Source organism: Clarias gariepinus, chromosome 19 (genome assembly GCF_024256425.1).
Source record: "Clarias gariepinus isolate MV-2021 ecotype Netherlands chromosome 19, CGAR_prim_01v2, whole genome shotgun sequence".
Taxonomy (NCBI): Eukaryota; Metazoa; Chordata; class Actinopteri; order Siluriformes; family Clariidae; genus Clarias; species Clarias gariepinus.
Window position 1 is genome coordinate 1,893,981 of NC_071118.1, and position 15,706 is coordinate 1,909,686.

Here is a 15,706-nt window from a genome sequence, read left to right on the forward strand (position 1 = left end):
TCTAACGCCTTACTACACCTAACTCCTGGTGGAATGTTGTTTCGTTTTACTGTGTACTGAACTGTATATGGTTGGAATGACAAAAAAAGCCTACTTGACTTGACTCACTGTTTCATTTATTTATTATAAACAGCTGCAAGTTAGTAATTTTGGCCCTCCCCCCAAAAAATCTAATTTTAATCTAACGGGGGTTGAATAATTTCGAGTGTAACTGTAGGTTACTCATTTCCATTCAGTTTTTTAGGGGTTCCAAGCGTCTTTTTGCTGCTCTCCCGCTCTCTCACACACACAATTAGTAATGCTCTCACGCTCATATCACACTTCCTGTTATGTCTCAGTCAGACATTCTCCCTTCTAATATAGAATCATAACCATCATCCAATGCCTTCACAGCCTGAAGTCTGGCCTACAACCATAGCCTGTATGAGATTGTTGTGCTTTCTTCTGCAGAAAGAGGAAACTGTCTATCTTGATGGCTGATGCAAGTGGATTATATAAAAAAATAAGAGCAATTTTTACTCTTATAACTGTGTTGTTATTCTACCCAATCAAAAGCCCAGCTTTGACATGAACGCTGCTCGTAGCTCACGATCAAATTGAAAGAGTAAGAGTACAAAAAACGAAAATTTAAGTTTAATCAAGCATCAGTATTTTATAACCATTTTTATATAATCAGTTATACTGTAAAAGTTTCCTGAACGCATTCTCTTTTTTTGTTTTTGTCTCATATAACGTTACATAATACAGTATTTACACAATACAAAATAACAAGGCACCTTAAATAACATTACTAAATCATTTAATCATATTAATTACAACATAGAAATGATATAAAAACTACACAAATTATCCTCGGTGTGTAAAAGAAAAAGCAGTAAGCCATGCTTTGGAGCATATTTTCCTGCTATCTCTTAAACTTCCTCTTCCTCGTCAGTCTCTGGCTGGGCCGGTCCGAGTACTGCCGCTGGAAGTCGACGAGGCAGTCCTTGATTTCAGATATGGGAGTGAAGGACTTGATAGGAGACGAGCTCACGTAATAAGCTGAAGCTTGAGAATCCGTGCTGTCACTAGCCATCACTGGTGCGTCTGCAAGGCTGCTGAGGAACACACACACACACACACACAAACAGACACACACAAAGCTTTAACATTTAAAACTCTGCAAGCCGCAGTTGCACACAGATGAACTGTTTGGGACCTACCGGTTGTTTCTGATTGTAGTATTTGATGGTCCAGCTCCACTGTCATCTGAAACGAGTTTATTGAGGATATGGTGTTTAGATGCATTTAAAACCTGAGCATTACATGTTTAACGTCAAAGTTATTGCACAAATAGCTGAACACAATCATAATTTTTTTCCCAGAGACTAGGAGGAGTGTACGTACCTAGGTGCACCGTTTCTGTCCGATTCAAGGCAGACAGCAAGCCATTGCCCTTAAAAAAAAATAAAAAAAAATTAAGTGGTTTTTTTTTGGTGTGGAGGTCTCTCGCAGGAGCTGGAAGACCAGAATAGAATATTAATACTCCAGAGATAGCCGTATACAGAACTGTGTTATTTTAATATACATTTGTCTGATTAATCTTTTGTCCTACTTTGAATAAATATTTCAAACTGCTTTCTTGTATGAAAGTCCTTGATGCAACTTTACGTCACTTCTTTAATCACAGGATGTGTTACTATTTGCTTGCGTCTCTTCCTTTTCAGCCCCTGATTAAGGACCGTAAACTCTTTCTGCTCAAGGGGGCGCTGTATTCTGGCTGGCCCTGTGCCCTAACTTCAACTTTCTAACAGTGATATGTGGAAAAAGAAAGAAATTACACTGCCCTGTAAGGTACATATGACAAATAACTGAATCTTAATCTTAATATTATACATGACTCGGTCTACATTACAGAAACGGTAAACAAAAAAGTATTTTCTTAATGGATAGTTTTTTGACACTGTACACAAACTGTTTTAACTAAATACATTTTAATCACTTTTTATAAAAATACTTGTAATTCTTTCATTTAAAATGTGCACATTGTTTTAAGTTAACGTGATTGAAATGAGTAATTTTAAGATTGGCAGACAGAGGTGGGCAAAGTACATAAATCCTATACTTGAGTAAAAGTAGAAGTCCTTCATTTAAGTATTCGCCTTCAAATATAGTTAAGTATCAAAAGTACAGGGCTGTATCATCTCACAGTTTCCTTATTCATAGTGAACGTGCTGTTTTCCTCATTGTCTGCTGGTTTCAAACTTCTGATATATTATTAGGCGTGTCTTGATAGGAAAGATGAGTCATAATAGTCAGCAGGCGGCGAAATTTTCCTGCTTCTAATACAGCAACACCCCTGTGATTAGGGATAGCAAAATCAAGCAGAAATGTAGTGAAGTGCAAATGTTTGCTCTGCTGGAGTAAAAGTAAAAAGTATAGTCTAAAAAAAACTACTCAAAGTACAGATACATGAATTTTGCATTTAAATACTAAAATAAAGTACAAAAATTCTGTGCGCACATAACTTTTATTATTAATTTTTTTTACCTGCTTTGGTCCGTGTGTTTTCTGTTGAAGGCACTGGTCCACATGATGGCTGTACTCCTCAGTTGTGAAAAATTTACTACACAAGAAGCATTTCTCCCGCTGCTCTGATCTGACAAAAAAAAAAAAAAAATCATAAAGACCTGATTAATTAGTCAGCATGACATTGAAAAAAAATCCTTAAAAAAAAAAAAAACTTTTTAGGAATTAAGCATCACTGGAGTTTATAGTCAACTTCAAAATTATTTGCACTCATAACAAATGGTTCAAAAAACTGGACAGGTGTCGATACACACCAGTCTTATTATTTTTTACCAGTCTTGTATTTAAGTTAAATACATACTTAGCAGTATAGAGAGTTTAAAGTTTTTAAAGTTCAGTGGTTAGTCAGATACACTTCAATTAGTCTAGCGTTAGTCTCTGAGTAACAGCTAGAATTAACATCACTTGTATATAAGCGTTAAAGAGAATGAGTGAGAGAGAGAGAGAGAGAGAGAGAGAGAGAGAGACTAATTCCTAAATAAAATTCTACATGCCTAGAACTTCGGACATTCTTTAATTTGAACAGAAAGTAACTGTTTTCATACTGGTTTTGCACCACTTTTTTTTTTTGTTGCAGTATACAGGTAGTCCTCGACGTACAAACGAGTTCCGTTCCGACAAAGTGAGTCTTATACATCTTTGACACGAATATATACTATGTAAAGCATACCAATCCACTTGACTAAATCTCTGCCTCCTTTCCCCATACTGCCATGTGGCCAAAAACTGTAACCGCGCAAAAATAAATGAATCTCACAGTGAAACGTAACAGTGTTGTCTCTGCGCCTTAAAACGCCATTTTGTCTCAGAGCTGTTTTCCACTGTATTAGACTGAAACTCTGTTTTATCAAGGATTTTCCGGAATTAAGATTATTCACCATCAGGACAGACATTTTCTATCATCGTGCTCCCGGACTGATTCATTAACAGCAGTGAGGCCGACTCATTTCTTCCGCGCGCGCACACGCACACACACAAACAATATACCGGACTTTATACATTATACATTCTTTTACACACTGAAAATATTGTATATAATTGTAAATATTGGTATCTGTTGCACTGTAGTGTCTTTTTTGTACAATACACGTGAGCTACTTCAGCGATTTGTTCGTATCTATGAACATTTGTAGAATTGCGGTCAGTTCGTAACTCAAATGTTTGTAAGTCGAGGACAACCTGGTCTACTATTTTGATGTATTAAATTAAACCTTATTCTCCTCAGAAAACCTTACTACTTGATGAAATGAAAATCTCATAGAAAAAAACCAAACAAACCCAAAATAAACTTAAAACCTGACCAAACTCCAAGACGGTTTATAACATGAGGGTTAAAATATTTAAGGCTTTCCATTCTTAAAATTCCAAATGACGCATATATAAAAGCTTTGCAGATCATAAAATGATGTGTATGATACTTACAGTACTTACTTCTCAAACCTTACATCATCTTCCATCTGTGCTCTTTTTCCTCGTCTCCTTCGTGCACTCACTAAAACCAGGAAACCAGGGAGATTTAAAAAAATGTTTTTTTTCTTTGTATTATGTTGTAAAAACTAAAAGAAGACCAGCTGACCTTCTGAAAGGCCTTCCTGCTCGTTCTGCTCGATGACGACATCCTGGCTCTCTACAGCGCCGTTACAGTAGGCCGCATGCACCTCGATCTTGCTGAGAGGGAAGAAGCGGGTGCACATGGGACACTCTACCTGAGAGGGAACGGATTCCCTCCACGACTGCTCCTCACCCGGACGATCCTGGTCCATTCTCTCGTCACCTTCAGCTGCTGGACCCCTCACTTCATCCACCTCCATGACATCAGTCTCTGTTTGCTGGAAGAGGAGGACAGGAGAGAGAAAGAGAGAGAGAAACAAAGATAAAGAGGAGGATAGTTAGCAACTTTTAGTTAGCAAATCCTCTGTTTGAATAAATACAGCTAATAACACTGCATTATAACAACAGGTGACATAGTGGAGTTATTTTAGGGACGTACCTGGCCAGGACTGGTCACCATCAGCTCGGGTGTGTTGTCTTCAGTCATCTGGGTTTCTGTATTTAAGAAGGGAAGGGTTCAAACTCATCCAGATTAGCAGTAAACCATCAGGTCAGATTGTTGTGTAAATAATTGTTATGCTAAATAGTAATTGGATCACATTAAACATCATTCCTTTGATTTTTCTTTTACAAATTGGCCTTTTTACTGTAAATTATGAATGATGAAATATATCTACTGATCGGTTACCTGTCTAAGGTAAGAGTAGAAGCACCCAGGGAGCACAACGGACCAATAATATGTTTAAATTTTGTTATTTTAAAGACTGTTCAATGTGAAGTCCATAAAAAATATTTTAAAAAGTCCCACAGAGATAGTTAAAGACAATAATATTATTCAACATATCGCATTGTTACAGTTTGTAAGCTTGCCTAATCAGTCGTGCTACTTTTACGTTGTTATCTTGATTTACATTTAAGGCTTTTGTCAGATGCCCTTATCCACAGCGACCTGTCTTTATCTCCTTATACATCTGAGCGGATGAGGGTTGAGCGTCTTGCCCAAAGGCCCAACAGTAGCTGGATGGTGGTGCTGGGCTTTAAACATGTTATCTTCTGATCAGTAGTCCAATGTTGATGAAACATTCTGTTTAAGAAACTGCTGTTAAATATTGCTTACAGCTGACAGCCAAGTTACATCACTGGAGGCAAAAGTGGCCCGTGTCCTTTTTACTAACTCGAATCAGATCGATTATTTCTTTCTTTTAGACTGTTCATATTAAGTATTAAGCAATGATTCTGATTCGTCTCAACAGATCAAGCTTTTAATCTGCCTCGCATGCACACAGACACAGGAAAACAGTGTCATGTGATGTGTTCAAGCTTACTGTTTTTTTTTTTAAAGAAAAAAAAAAGCATGTTATCCGGCCAAGACTTTGGTTCACATTTTTTGTTGCTTTCGGTTTTGCTTATGAACTTTTAGCTCTCCTTTGAAATTAAAATCAGGTTCATCTTTAGCTAGGTGTAATGCCGTTTAAATTTGTTTAAAACACCTGAACGTAGTGGCTTTTACTTTAGTTTGCACAGACCCTTAATACCTACATTATTTTTAGTTGTTCGTTATCTTTTTTTTTTTGTCATCTATTCCAAATACAACTAAGAAGACTGCTGTGTAATTTTTGTTAGTTAATATTCTTCTTCTACTTCTGTTAAGGCTATAGATCTTTTTACAGTATTTAATTTTTTTATTAAATTTTTTATTATTTTATTTAATTTTTTTATTTAATACTGCCATGTCAGTGTTACATGAGTGTTACATTAAATTCACTGAATGCTTTAGATTTCATGATGGATTTAAAATATAATATAAAATATAGTTTCAAGCAACGATGAGCGGGCCCAAGCACCCTGCACCATTGCCACCTGGGTATATCATGCATACAGAAATAGGGGACATACCAATACCATTATGACATAATAACCGCTTTTTGTCATCACGACTGACTTATTTGTGATGTCAAAAATCCCTCTACAACTCTGCATCCTCGATGTCTTTGAATAACATACTGTAGTCCCCAATGGCTAGCAACTGTATAAATCTCCTGAGAGGATTATATCAAAATCCCTTGTGTGGGTTTTTTTCAAAACTACCTAAAATAACTGACTTCCTGTTGAGTTGAGCCCATGATACGAAAGTTGTTCGGCTCAATGAGCTCTAAATTTGTACCAGGTTTCATGTGCATGTGTGCAAGTGTGTATGATCTATACAGAAAGATCTTGTGTGAGACTCACTCAGACATCCTAATGACAGCAGATTCCAACCTGTCTGCTGATTTTCATGAGCTTCACAGCTCCATCAAAACCCCTAGACACCTACACTATCCACGGAGTTATTTTATACCCTAAACTGAAAATCCAAAAAACCTTATCAAACCATGTCTGGATATCTACATCCCGAGGACCGGGACGTTTGCGTACCTGGGCACACAGCGCTCTCCACTTCAAAACATCCGTTCTGATTGTCTTCCTCATGCTCTTCGGGTTGAGATTGAATCTGAGTGTCTTGAGAAAGGTCCTGAGTAAGCAGCTTTCGACAACTACAAGACAAATCATTGTGTTAAACATCCAGGCTAAATAGACAGGTATTAGTTTAATCCACCAAAATGCTCTATATTATTATACTGAGAATGCAGAATACAGTTAATTAGTAAAAGACAATAGTTACCTGGAAGGTTTAGCTGAAGTTGTAGCCTCCTGTTGTCTAAACAGCAATGGTGATTTCTGTAGTAGAATTTTTTTTTAAGTGCTTGCGGTTTTTACTAACCAAAATGAATAACATATAGTACAAAAAGATTCATATTCCCTGACCTAGTTGAACAGGAAAGAATATAAATGTTATATAATAATTTGAGTGCCACCTTGTGGTAGGGAAAAAAACAAGAAAAAAAAACTCAAAAGAACAGAAAAAAATAAAAAAAAACAGAAAATAAATCAAGCTAATCAATAAGACTGCCGTAATATGCAATATATAGTCCTGAGTATTTTAATGACTGGCCATATAAACAAGTGTTCTATTTATAAATAGTATAATTTTTTATAAATTATAAAGTGCTGCTTTATGAGGTCATGTGTACACCTTAGAATAATAAAAGCGAACAATACACACCCCAAGCTCTTCCTGTGTCTCGGGAGAGGACACGACGACGTACGTTTCCTGCTGTCCGTTCTCCGCTTCTTCTGAACAGTGCTGAGGCTCCTCCTGCTCCTTCCTTTTCTCTTTCATCTTTTTCTCTTCCTTGTCTTGTGCCTCGTCTTCCTCGTCCTCTTCCTCCTCCAGAAGCTGAGGGGCTCGGTGGCGCTTCAGTCTCCTGCCATGGGGTCTCTCCACCGGGCATGGAATCATCTGAAACAAAGAACAAGACCAAACTTTTGGTTTGGGTTTTCTGTATAGTCATAATCTATGTGTTTAAAACTGACTGATTCAAATTACAAAATTTTTATATACTTTGTGAAACCTTAAAGGCGAAGGTGAGGACCTTTAGGAGGCTTTATCACATTCCTGAACTTTTAATAGAATAAAAAGATAGTGATGGCTCAAAGCTGTTTATGACATGCTAAATAAAGAATCCTACATATTATTGTACTTTAAAATCCATAAGAAAAGAGGCACAAATGACCGACAAAGTCTCAAAAGATCTACAAACTGCCACAACAACTTACAAATGAACTCTGATTTACTGATTTTTGATGAAGACTATTAGATGTTTTACAGTGTTAATGTCACACCAGCTTACAATCACATTCTGGAACACGCACGATTCCTTAGTTGCAGGGTGAACTGTTAGTGCTTAGGCAATGAGCCTTGTGTGTACTGACAATTTATTAATCATTTATCAATCTTTTATTAGCGCGTGTGCAAATCAAGCTATCATTTACAAATGTTTCACTGCGTACTTTTGTACGGTGAAGGGCAAAGTGAGCTCCTAACATGGCTCAATTGCATGCAGAGATAACCCCAAAACTCCATAGAGAGTCACGTGGACAGAACCCAAATAATCAGTTTAATTTGTTTTATTTTATGTAAACGTGTTGGATTGCTTTCTTCCTAATTAATACAAATAAATTCAACAAAAAAAGAGGCTGATCTTAGTTCCTATTCTAGTAAAAGTGTTTTTGTTCAAGATTTGAAATTACTCCTGCTGTATAAAAACCTCTAGATGAGGCGGCAAAATAGTTAGTTTAGTAGAGTTTTTATATAACTTTACAGTATATTCCATGTATAAAAATGCAATATTCAGGGCAAATTCTTTGTTTAGTAAATGATCTGTTTGAGATTTACATTAGTTAGTGTTTTTATATGCAGGTTTACACACAATCAGGAGAACGAGTTGAATAAAAAACTTTTTAAATTTACAGGATTGTCATGAATACCAGATTTCTTGTGCAAATACTTAAATGATTTACATAATCCAAGCACCCTCCAGCTTAACAAATAATGTTCATTGTACAGAAATATTTTTTGTCCTCAATTATTTTTGTGCATAATGTCAGACATCATCAAACTGCTTTGTTTAGTTTTCACACTAGTCTTGGGTCAGGGACAGACTTTCCTTGATAATTTAAAATATAATGCTATTATTCTCACAAGCACTATATTATATAAATCATAATGGGTCAAACTCACTGGAAGACCCCAGTCGGCTTTGCGTAGCAGCTGTCTCCGAGCCTCTTTCAGGCTCTTCTCATACACCTCCAGCTGGGTGAGGATGACTCGTGTGTAATCATCCGGACGTAGGCCCTTGGGGCAAAAAGGAATGCCCCAGTAGTACGATACAGGAGCGTTCTCGTTCCCCTTTGCCAGCGGTGCGAGTCTACATTCAGGAGACTTTATAGCAACATTTGACTGCACAGACTCGGATACGGCTCGGTGAGGAGATTTGGTCAGAAGCGAGTCTTGTGTGGTTTCTTCAGGAGGTGTGGATGAGCAGGGTTGCGTTGGTGAGAGCTTTGGCTTTCCTGCACATGAACCACGGCCCTGAGGAAAGACTGGGCTCGGAGGGATAATCTGTAACACATCAATACACCGATGTACCGAAGTATAATATTTAAAAAGAGACTTAAAAATCCCACACAAGAATATGTGTAATAAATACAGTACCTTATCATCGTCTTCATCATCATCATCATCGTCATCATCAGACAAATGAAGTACCATGTGACTGGTGAACTCGTCCAAAGATTTGGCATCTCCAGGCAAAGACACATCCAAGTTTTGTGCTCTGACTGCAACTTAATTAAAAAAAAAATAATAATAAATTAAAAAAAAGAAAAAAACAGGAAAGAAAGCAGATTTAATACAATATTATATTATCAATTATATTATCATCAGAATTTGGGGGTTGATTCAATTAACATTATAAATCTGTAAATATCACGATTTTATAAATATCAATTTTATATATATACCAATTATATATCCCAGATATTAGATTTTTCCCCGATTTTGTTATACAGCTAGTCCCCGACTTACAAACATTCCATTTACGAATTTCTGCAGATACGAACGAACCATAGTTCTACTTCCGGTTCAATCACAGAACTACAGTAGCTCACGTGTATTGTACAACAATTAGACACTGCAGTGTACCAGATACCAATATTTGCAATTATATACAATATTTTTAGTATGTAAGTGAATGTATAAATGTATAAAGTCAAAGTGTCAAAGGAGTATATGACTCACTTAAGAACAAATCGGTAAGTCTGGGCCTACCTGTAATCTTAAAACCTAGAACATTTAAATAAAAAGTTGAGTCATATCTCGAAAGTTTTATACCTTAGCTTTAATCAATAGCTTTACAACCGAAATGAACACAATCAACTCAATGTAGCATAGTTCCTTATAGCATCAGTTTTCTCAAATAAAAAACACAAGCGCAGGGTAATAAGGAAACTGTGACGCTGTACCGCCTCAAATGCCTCCAGATTTGTGGGCACGTGGAAAAGTTTGCTGTTCCTCTATAATCCTACAGGTGGCGCAGTCTAAATGAATCACACAGCACAACGTCTTGTGTGGTAGTTATAGTTATGTGGTAGATTAAGTAAGATAGTATTGTTCTATTTACAAAATCGTGATATGGGTATCGGGAGTTCCCTAGAGATTCCCGAAACTTGCTTAAAACTTTTTCATGTTAAATTGTTTGTATGGAGCCATCGCACAGGAAGCCCAATAACTTGGCAGGCCCTGTCGGCAGGAACCAGTCACTCTGCGTGGTGCGTACGTGCTGCAGGACACTGCTCAGTTTTGCAGCCACGGTGAAAACACCACACACTCAACACACAACACACAGTAAAAAGATGAGCTCTACCTGACACGGTGCTTACGCCGGTTTCCCGAGAGGATTCATCCTTCACCTGCTGCAGCATGACAGCGTCCTGTGATTAAAGCGAGAAATTTTTTTAAAAACGTTTAAAAAAAAAAATTTAATAAAAAAATAATATATATTTTAATTATATATAATAAAAAACACTGCACAATGTAAAGATGCACAATGTAATGTGTCTAGAAATTGAATAACCACACAATTTCAGGAACAACAAGAGTGCAATCTTTTTTTTTTTTTAAATAATGTGTTGATGTGTTAACATTTAAGTGAGTCGAGACTGCTTCTGTACAGGTGTGTATATCCTACACAAAAAATTATTCTCTGCCTATTTTTTACAAAATGAGCTGACGTTATTTATACACGTTCTTGTTTTTTAGTAATTAATTACTACATGAACTTATATATAATACTAGTGACTCACATGTTCTTATATCCCATAGTGAAGTATGTAATCAAAAAAAATAAAAATAAAAATAAAAAATACACCAACACCTGTACAAACCTGTTTGTCGGCTTTGGTCACTGAAACGCGTGAGGATGTCTGAGCTTCCCGGATGTCTGGAAGGCGTTCCTGGGAATCTTTCCGGCTTTTATGGCTTGGAGGTTCTTGAAACGCGTCGTCAGGTTTGCAAACGCTGCTGTCCGGAGTGCAATTGCTAAGATCATCCTGTGTGAAATTTGTGCATCTTTTAAAGTCAGATTTAGGAAATACAGGGCTTTTAGGTGGAAGTGGGCTGTTTTGGGAGCGGTCGGGACTGGGTACGCTGAGAGAGCTGTCGTTTGTAGACGCGATGTTCCTTGAGGATCCGGTTGTGCTCGGGAGGTTCTGGATCAGTCTCACGCTGCACTCACGGAGGAAGACGGGTGACTTCTGGAGCTGAGATTCGCTCTGTGAAGGCTCGTCCTCAGGCGAGCGCTCTAAAAATTCCCGTTTAGCCGGAGATGAGGATTGGGATTCCTGTTAAAAAAAAAATTTTAAGTACACGTTGTTATTTATTCTAATCACTACTGAAAGCCATCTAGCTTTGGAAATTTTTCAAGTGAACCAGACGTAATTTTCATGCAAACTGACTCACTTGAGAAGCTGCAGAAGGCACAGATGGGTGAGCCGGACTTGGAGGCGAAGGTTGCGACAAGGTCTTCTGAGATAGATCAGGCATCTGCGGTAGTGGACTGATGTCCTCAAATCGTTCCGAAGTGTTCATTCGTGAGAACGGGACTTCATCGTCAATGCTCCCGCTGTCTTTGCTGTCCTTGCCATCTTTGCCAGGAAAGGACAGCTTACACCGAACGTTTGAGGTCACAGTGTCTCGGCCTTGGTGAGGTTTTGCTGCAGACCTGGCTCTCTTGGAGCTTGTTTCTGAAGCTTGACCACAGCTGACCTGAAAGTTAAGAGGTTAAGCCTTTTGTAAATGTTAAGTGGATTCAAAAAACTCGTTCAAATGTTTAATATAAAGGAACAATTCAGCATTATTTAACCCTTAAAAGGATGCCAAAACTTTTACTCTATGTCACTGATAACGATAAGCGGTACCATCACACCACATGAATAGAAAATGCAGAAATAACGTTGGATAGCTGAGCATCTCTTACTCTCTTTCTATTAACATGCTGTGTAACAAATTCACAAATGATGACAGAACAGTCATGGCTGGATGTTGTGCATAATACAGGGTGTCCAAAAAAGATCCCAACCACTTAGGGGACCAGATAGGATGGTTGGATCAACAGGTTTTGGGTTCTTTAACTGGTCACCATTGCCTGAAATGACCACTGAGATCCTCAGACCTATACCTAGTTTGTACTTGTAGGCGGCATTCTGTGTGTAAAAAAAATAAATAAATACAAAGGATCATTAAAGCTCCCATATTTTACCAGTAACACAATATTTTTTATTTATTTGATATTTACATTCTTTTTCACATTTCAGACATCCAACCTACAAACCCTCTCCTCCAGATACCCATACAGTAAGTCAAGAGTAAGACGAAGTACAAATGGCACAGTTTTCTTTTGAACGATAATGAAATTGAACAATAAAAATAAAAAAGGGTCACATAGGTAAAAGTAATAGCACAGACTTTTTATGGTTGTTTTTGTTTGTTTCTGTGACAAAAAAAAAATAACATGCAGATTTTTTTGTTTTTAAGAAGAGCCTGCTTACCAAGTGAAACTGTTCTCTCAGCAGAGCATGTGTGACCATCAGTACACCCATTTTATTCTTTTTACAGCACCATGAGAAACAGAGTAAATGTACATACCCCATTCCAGCCACCCAAAAATATTGCCAATAATTAAACATAAATAAATGTATTTAAAATCACATAGCTTTTGAGCGCATACCGAGGACAACGTTGGTGTTGGTGGGTTGACCCCTTCGAAACAGCTTTCGCTGACTGAACTTTTTTTTTGTAAAATTCGTAAACTCATTTCGCTTGGATTTCTTCTGACGCAAACAAGTTTTTAACAACTCCTGGGCGTATGCGTAACTTAACCAAATTTCCAATTCTTAAGGCGAAAATTCCTAGGGAGGGGGCATTCGTTCTGGGGCCAAGGTTCTGCTGTACTCGGACAGCCTGCCACAGTATGGTCTATGTTTGAGAGACACTGCTTAAGCTGGTTTACTCCTCTTTCAAATGTGCCGTTTTTGTGTTTATGTAAAAGAGATCCTGCTGAGCCACCCCTCCCCCTTTAGTGCAGGAGCAACCAAAGGGGGGTGGGGATTAGAGATTTATGTCTATGAGGTTATCTAGGGAGAAAAATCTAATTGGTAAATGGATTTAACATAATAAACCAGGTGCATACCTGTAAATAAAGTTGCATGTGCTTTTAAAAAGTGTGTGCGCATGGGCCGGTCCTGTACCTCACTCTGTGATCACAATCACGCAGGCAATCTTACCTGAAGACTTTCTGCGATGGCTTTTCTCATGTCGTCATCTTCCACCTGTTCTCTCTGGGTTGCACTCTTCGCCTCCTGTTTACTCAGCCTCAAAGCCAGATCCAACATCTCATCCTCAGTCATGTCTAATGGCACAAACGCAATATTTTATAAAAACATGTTTACCTGGAATGGTTTCAGTGATGGGAGCAGCGTGGAAGTGTTGCTGTAACCTTGCATGTGTGTTTTCTTTTCTCTTTCCCGGCGCCTTGCAGCTCTGGGAGTCACTTTCACTGAACTGTCTCCTTCCTGATGCTGTGGAGTTAAAAGTAATGGCACACACACACACAACTGTGAGACTCTGCTAAACAAACTACTATTGGGTTGTAAAATAAAGCTGCATGGTTAAGATTTGACACACACACACCTGTTCATCACTATCCGAGTCGGAGATGACCAGAGTGTTATCCTCCTCCTCTTCTTCTTCATCCTCCTCTTCCTCATTCTCATCTTTAATATGTTCTCTTCGACGAACTTTACTTTTCCTTTCATTGTGACCTGTGGTTCGCTTTCTCCGAGGCATAACGTTAACTTACACTGTATAGAAACCTCAAGAAGATTCTAGAATCTCTCGACCTTTTCCAAAGCTACTAAACATTAGCTAGCTAGCTAACTAGCTAGCTGGCTATCTAAACCTCGCCTCATTTACTTGTATAAAATGTACCGAAAATCAACTTGCTAATTAATATTACCTATCTGTCTTACTAGCTAACTAGCTTCTTTCTTGCCTTACAAAAAACTATGCCGTGTAACTATAACTAACAGCTAGCAAGTAGCACTACACCATTTACCTACTAGTTTCTCGGCCCAAACATTGCGTTTCCCGCATACTTCTGTACTAAACAGTACGCAAGCTAGCATGTTGACTGGATTCTGGCGTACTATTTTGTTCATACTATCTAGTGCGCTAGAACGCGGCAGCCATTTTCTAATCACGTGACACGCTTGGCGCACTGAGGGAGGAAACACAAACGCGCGGTTTTAACTTAAAATTCCATTAATGCAGAAAAGTAAAAAATCTTTATTAGAATTTCTTTTTAGTTGTTTTATATATGAAATATTTTAAAAAACAACATATGTATACGATCTGAGTTTTGGACTTAACACGTTTTTATGTTTTGCATGTTCTATGCAAATCTGGCAACCCTAACCATGAGTATTTCATTCCGATACGATATAATCTCAATACTTAAACCAACGGTTCGACGATATTGACGATATTTTCTGAATCTGCTACACTGTGATATTTTAATAATAATTTGCTTTGTTAACTCAACTTATACTTAAGTATACTGTACAGGCTATTCAGCCACGTTAAAAGCAGTGGCGCAAGACAGGACATTTTAATAAGAACTGATGAGTGTGTAAGGAACAAGTGAACAATGGGTCATTGCTTCCCCGGAAGTGCACATGAAAAAAGTTCCCATCAGTCGTTGCACCTCATTCGAGCGTAGAAAAAAATGAAGCTTAAAAAGGGTCGAGGATTGCACATTGTTCTGCTTGTGATTGGACTAATTTTTCACACAAATGAGGACTAAATGCACTCAGTTGTAGTTTATCCTGCATAACCTACAGTATACACTTAACATCTGATACAGTTCTATTTCAATGCTATCCTTTTACTTATTACTTGTAAATTTTACAGCTAAAATGGCTGTGTATGTGACAAATAAACTTTTTTTACTTAAATAAAATACTACTACTAATAATAATAATATTGAATAATATTTTTTATTTATATAGCGCCTTTCCAGAGCTCAAGGACACTTTACAATGAGTAAAAACAAAAGAAGATAATACAAACACACATTGAAGTACTGTAGTAGAAAACAATTAAGTTAACAAACAGACAAAAAAAAAGGACAGACATGCAGAGAATTCAGCTGTAACATTGGGAAAACAAGTGAGTTTTGAGTTAGGATTTAAATACTGAGATGTTATTAACAGAACAGAGAGAGTGTGGTAGAGAGTTCCAAAGTTTGGGTGCAATAACACTAAATGATCTGCTGCCCATTGAAGAGAGACGGTACTGAGGGGCAGCAAAGCCAGAATCGGAGGAACGTGGTGATCGAGTCGGAATGTAGGCGGCAAGCAGATTGAAAAGATACAATTTGGGTTCAGTTCCAGCCTTTGTGTCTGTGTGCATAGAGTTTGCATGTTCTTAGTGGTTTTCCTCCTGGTACTCTGCTTTACTCTGTTTATATGTAGATTAGGCTAATTGGTGTCCCCAAATTCCCCGTAGTGTGTGAATGCATGTGTAAATGTTGACAGGAGGTCGTAAATTGGGAATAAATACAATGGTCACCATGGTCCCTAGTTGGATTAC

The 15,706-nt window shown here is 37.7% G+C and overlaps 1 protein-coding gene and 1 non-coding gene across 5 annotated transcripts; both read right to left on the reverse strand.

The window, feature by feature from the left end:
* Positions 1–611: 611 nt before the first annotated feature.
* On the reverse strand, positions 612–14,199 carry uimc1 (ubiquitin interaction motif containing 1). Of its 4 annotated transcripts, none has more exons than XM_053478950.1 (18): positions 13,748–14,199; positions 13,554–13,635; positions 13,342–13,466; positions 11,519–11,824; positions 10,945–11,400; positions 10,425–10,491; positions 9,215–9,339; positions 8,741–9,121; positions 7,223–7,459; positions 6,782–6,837; positions 6,535–6,653; positions 4,559–4,614; positions 4,145–4,397; positions 4,000–4,060; positions 2,530–2,638; positions 1,387–1,435; positions 1,203–1,248; positions 612–1,097 (listed from the first exon to the last, which is right to left on the reverse strand). In XM_053478950.1, the coding sequence occupies exons 1-18, from the start codon at positions 13,901–13,903 to the stop codon at positions 905–907; spliced, it is 2,877 nt and encodes a 958-aa protein (XP_053334925.1). In that variant the 5' UTR covers positions 13,904–14,199; the 3' UTR covers positions 612–904. The 4 variants fall into 4 exon arrangements, 3 of the variants coding, with proteins under 3 accessions (XP_053334925.1, XP_053334924.1, XP_053334923.1); XM_053478949.1 differs by having other exon boundaries at positions 612–1,094; positions 9,215–9,345; XM_053478948.1 differs by having other exon boundaries at positions 9,215–9,345.
* LOC128508121 (small Cajal body-specific RNA 14) lies at positions 10,256–10,384 on the reverse strand. Its single transcript, XR_008355880.1, has one exon. It is a non-coding gene; the product is annotated as a small Cajal body-specific RNA 14 (non-coding RNA).
* Positions 14,200–15,706: the final 1,507 nt, after the last annotated feature.

Excerpts from the sequence above, each read along its gene's own strand:
- uimc1 (XM_053478948.1), bottom strand. The coding sequence starts at position 13,903 with ATGCCTCGGAGAAAGCGAACCACAGGTCACAATGAAAGGAAAAGTAAA. Across the intron at positions 9,122-9,214 it reads ATGATGAAGACGATGATAAG|ATTATCCCTCCGAGCCCAGT; the intron begins GTACTGTATTTA and ends GATGTGTTACAG. Across the intron at positions 4,398-4,558 it reads TGGTGACCAGTCCTGGCCAG|CAAACAGAGACTGATGTCAT; the intron begins GTACGTCCCTAA and ends CTCCTCTTCCAG.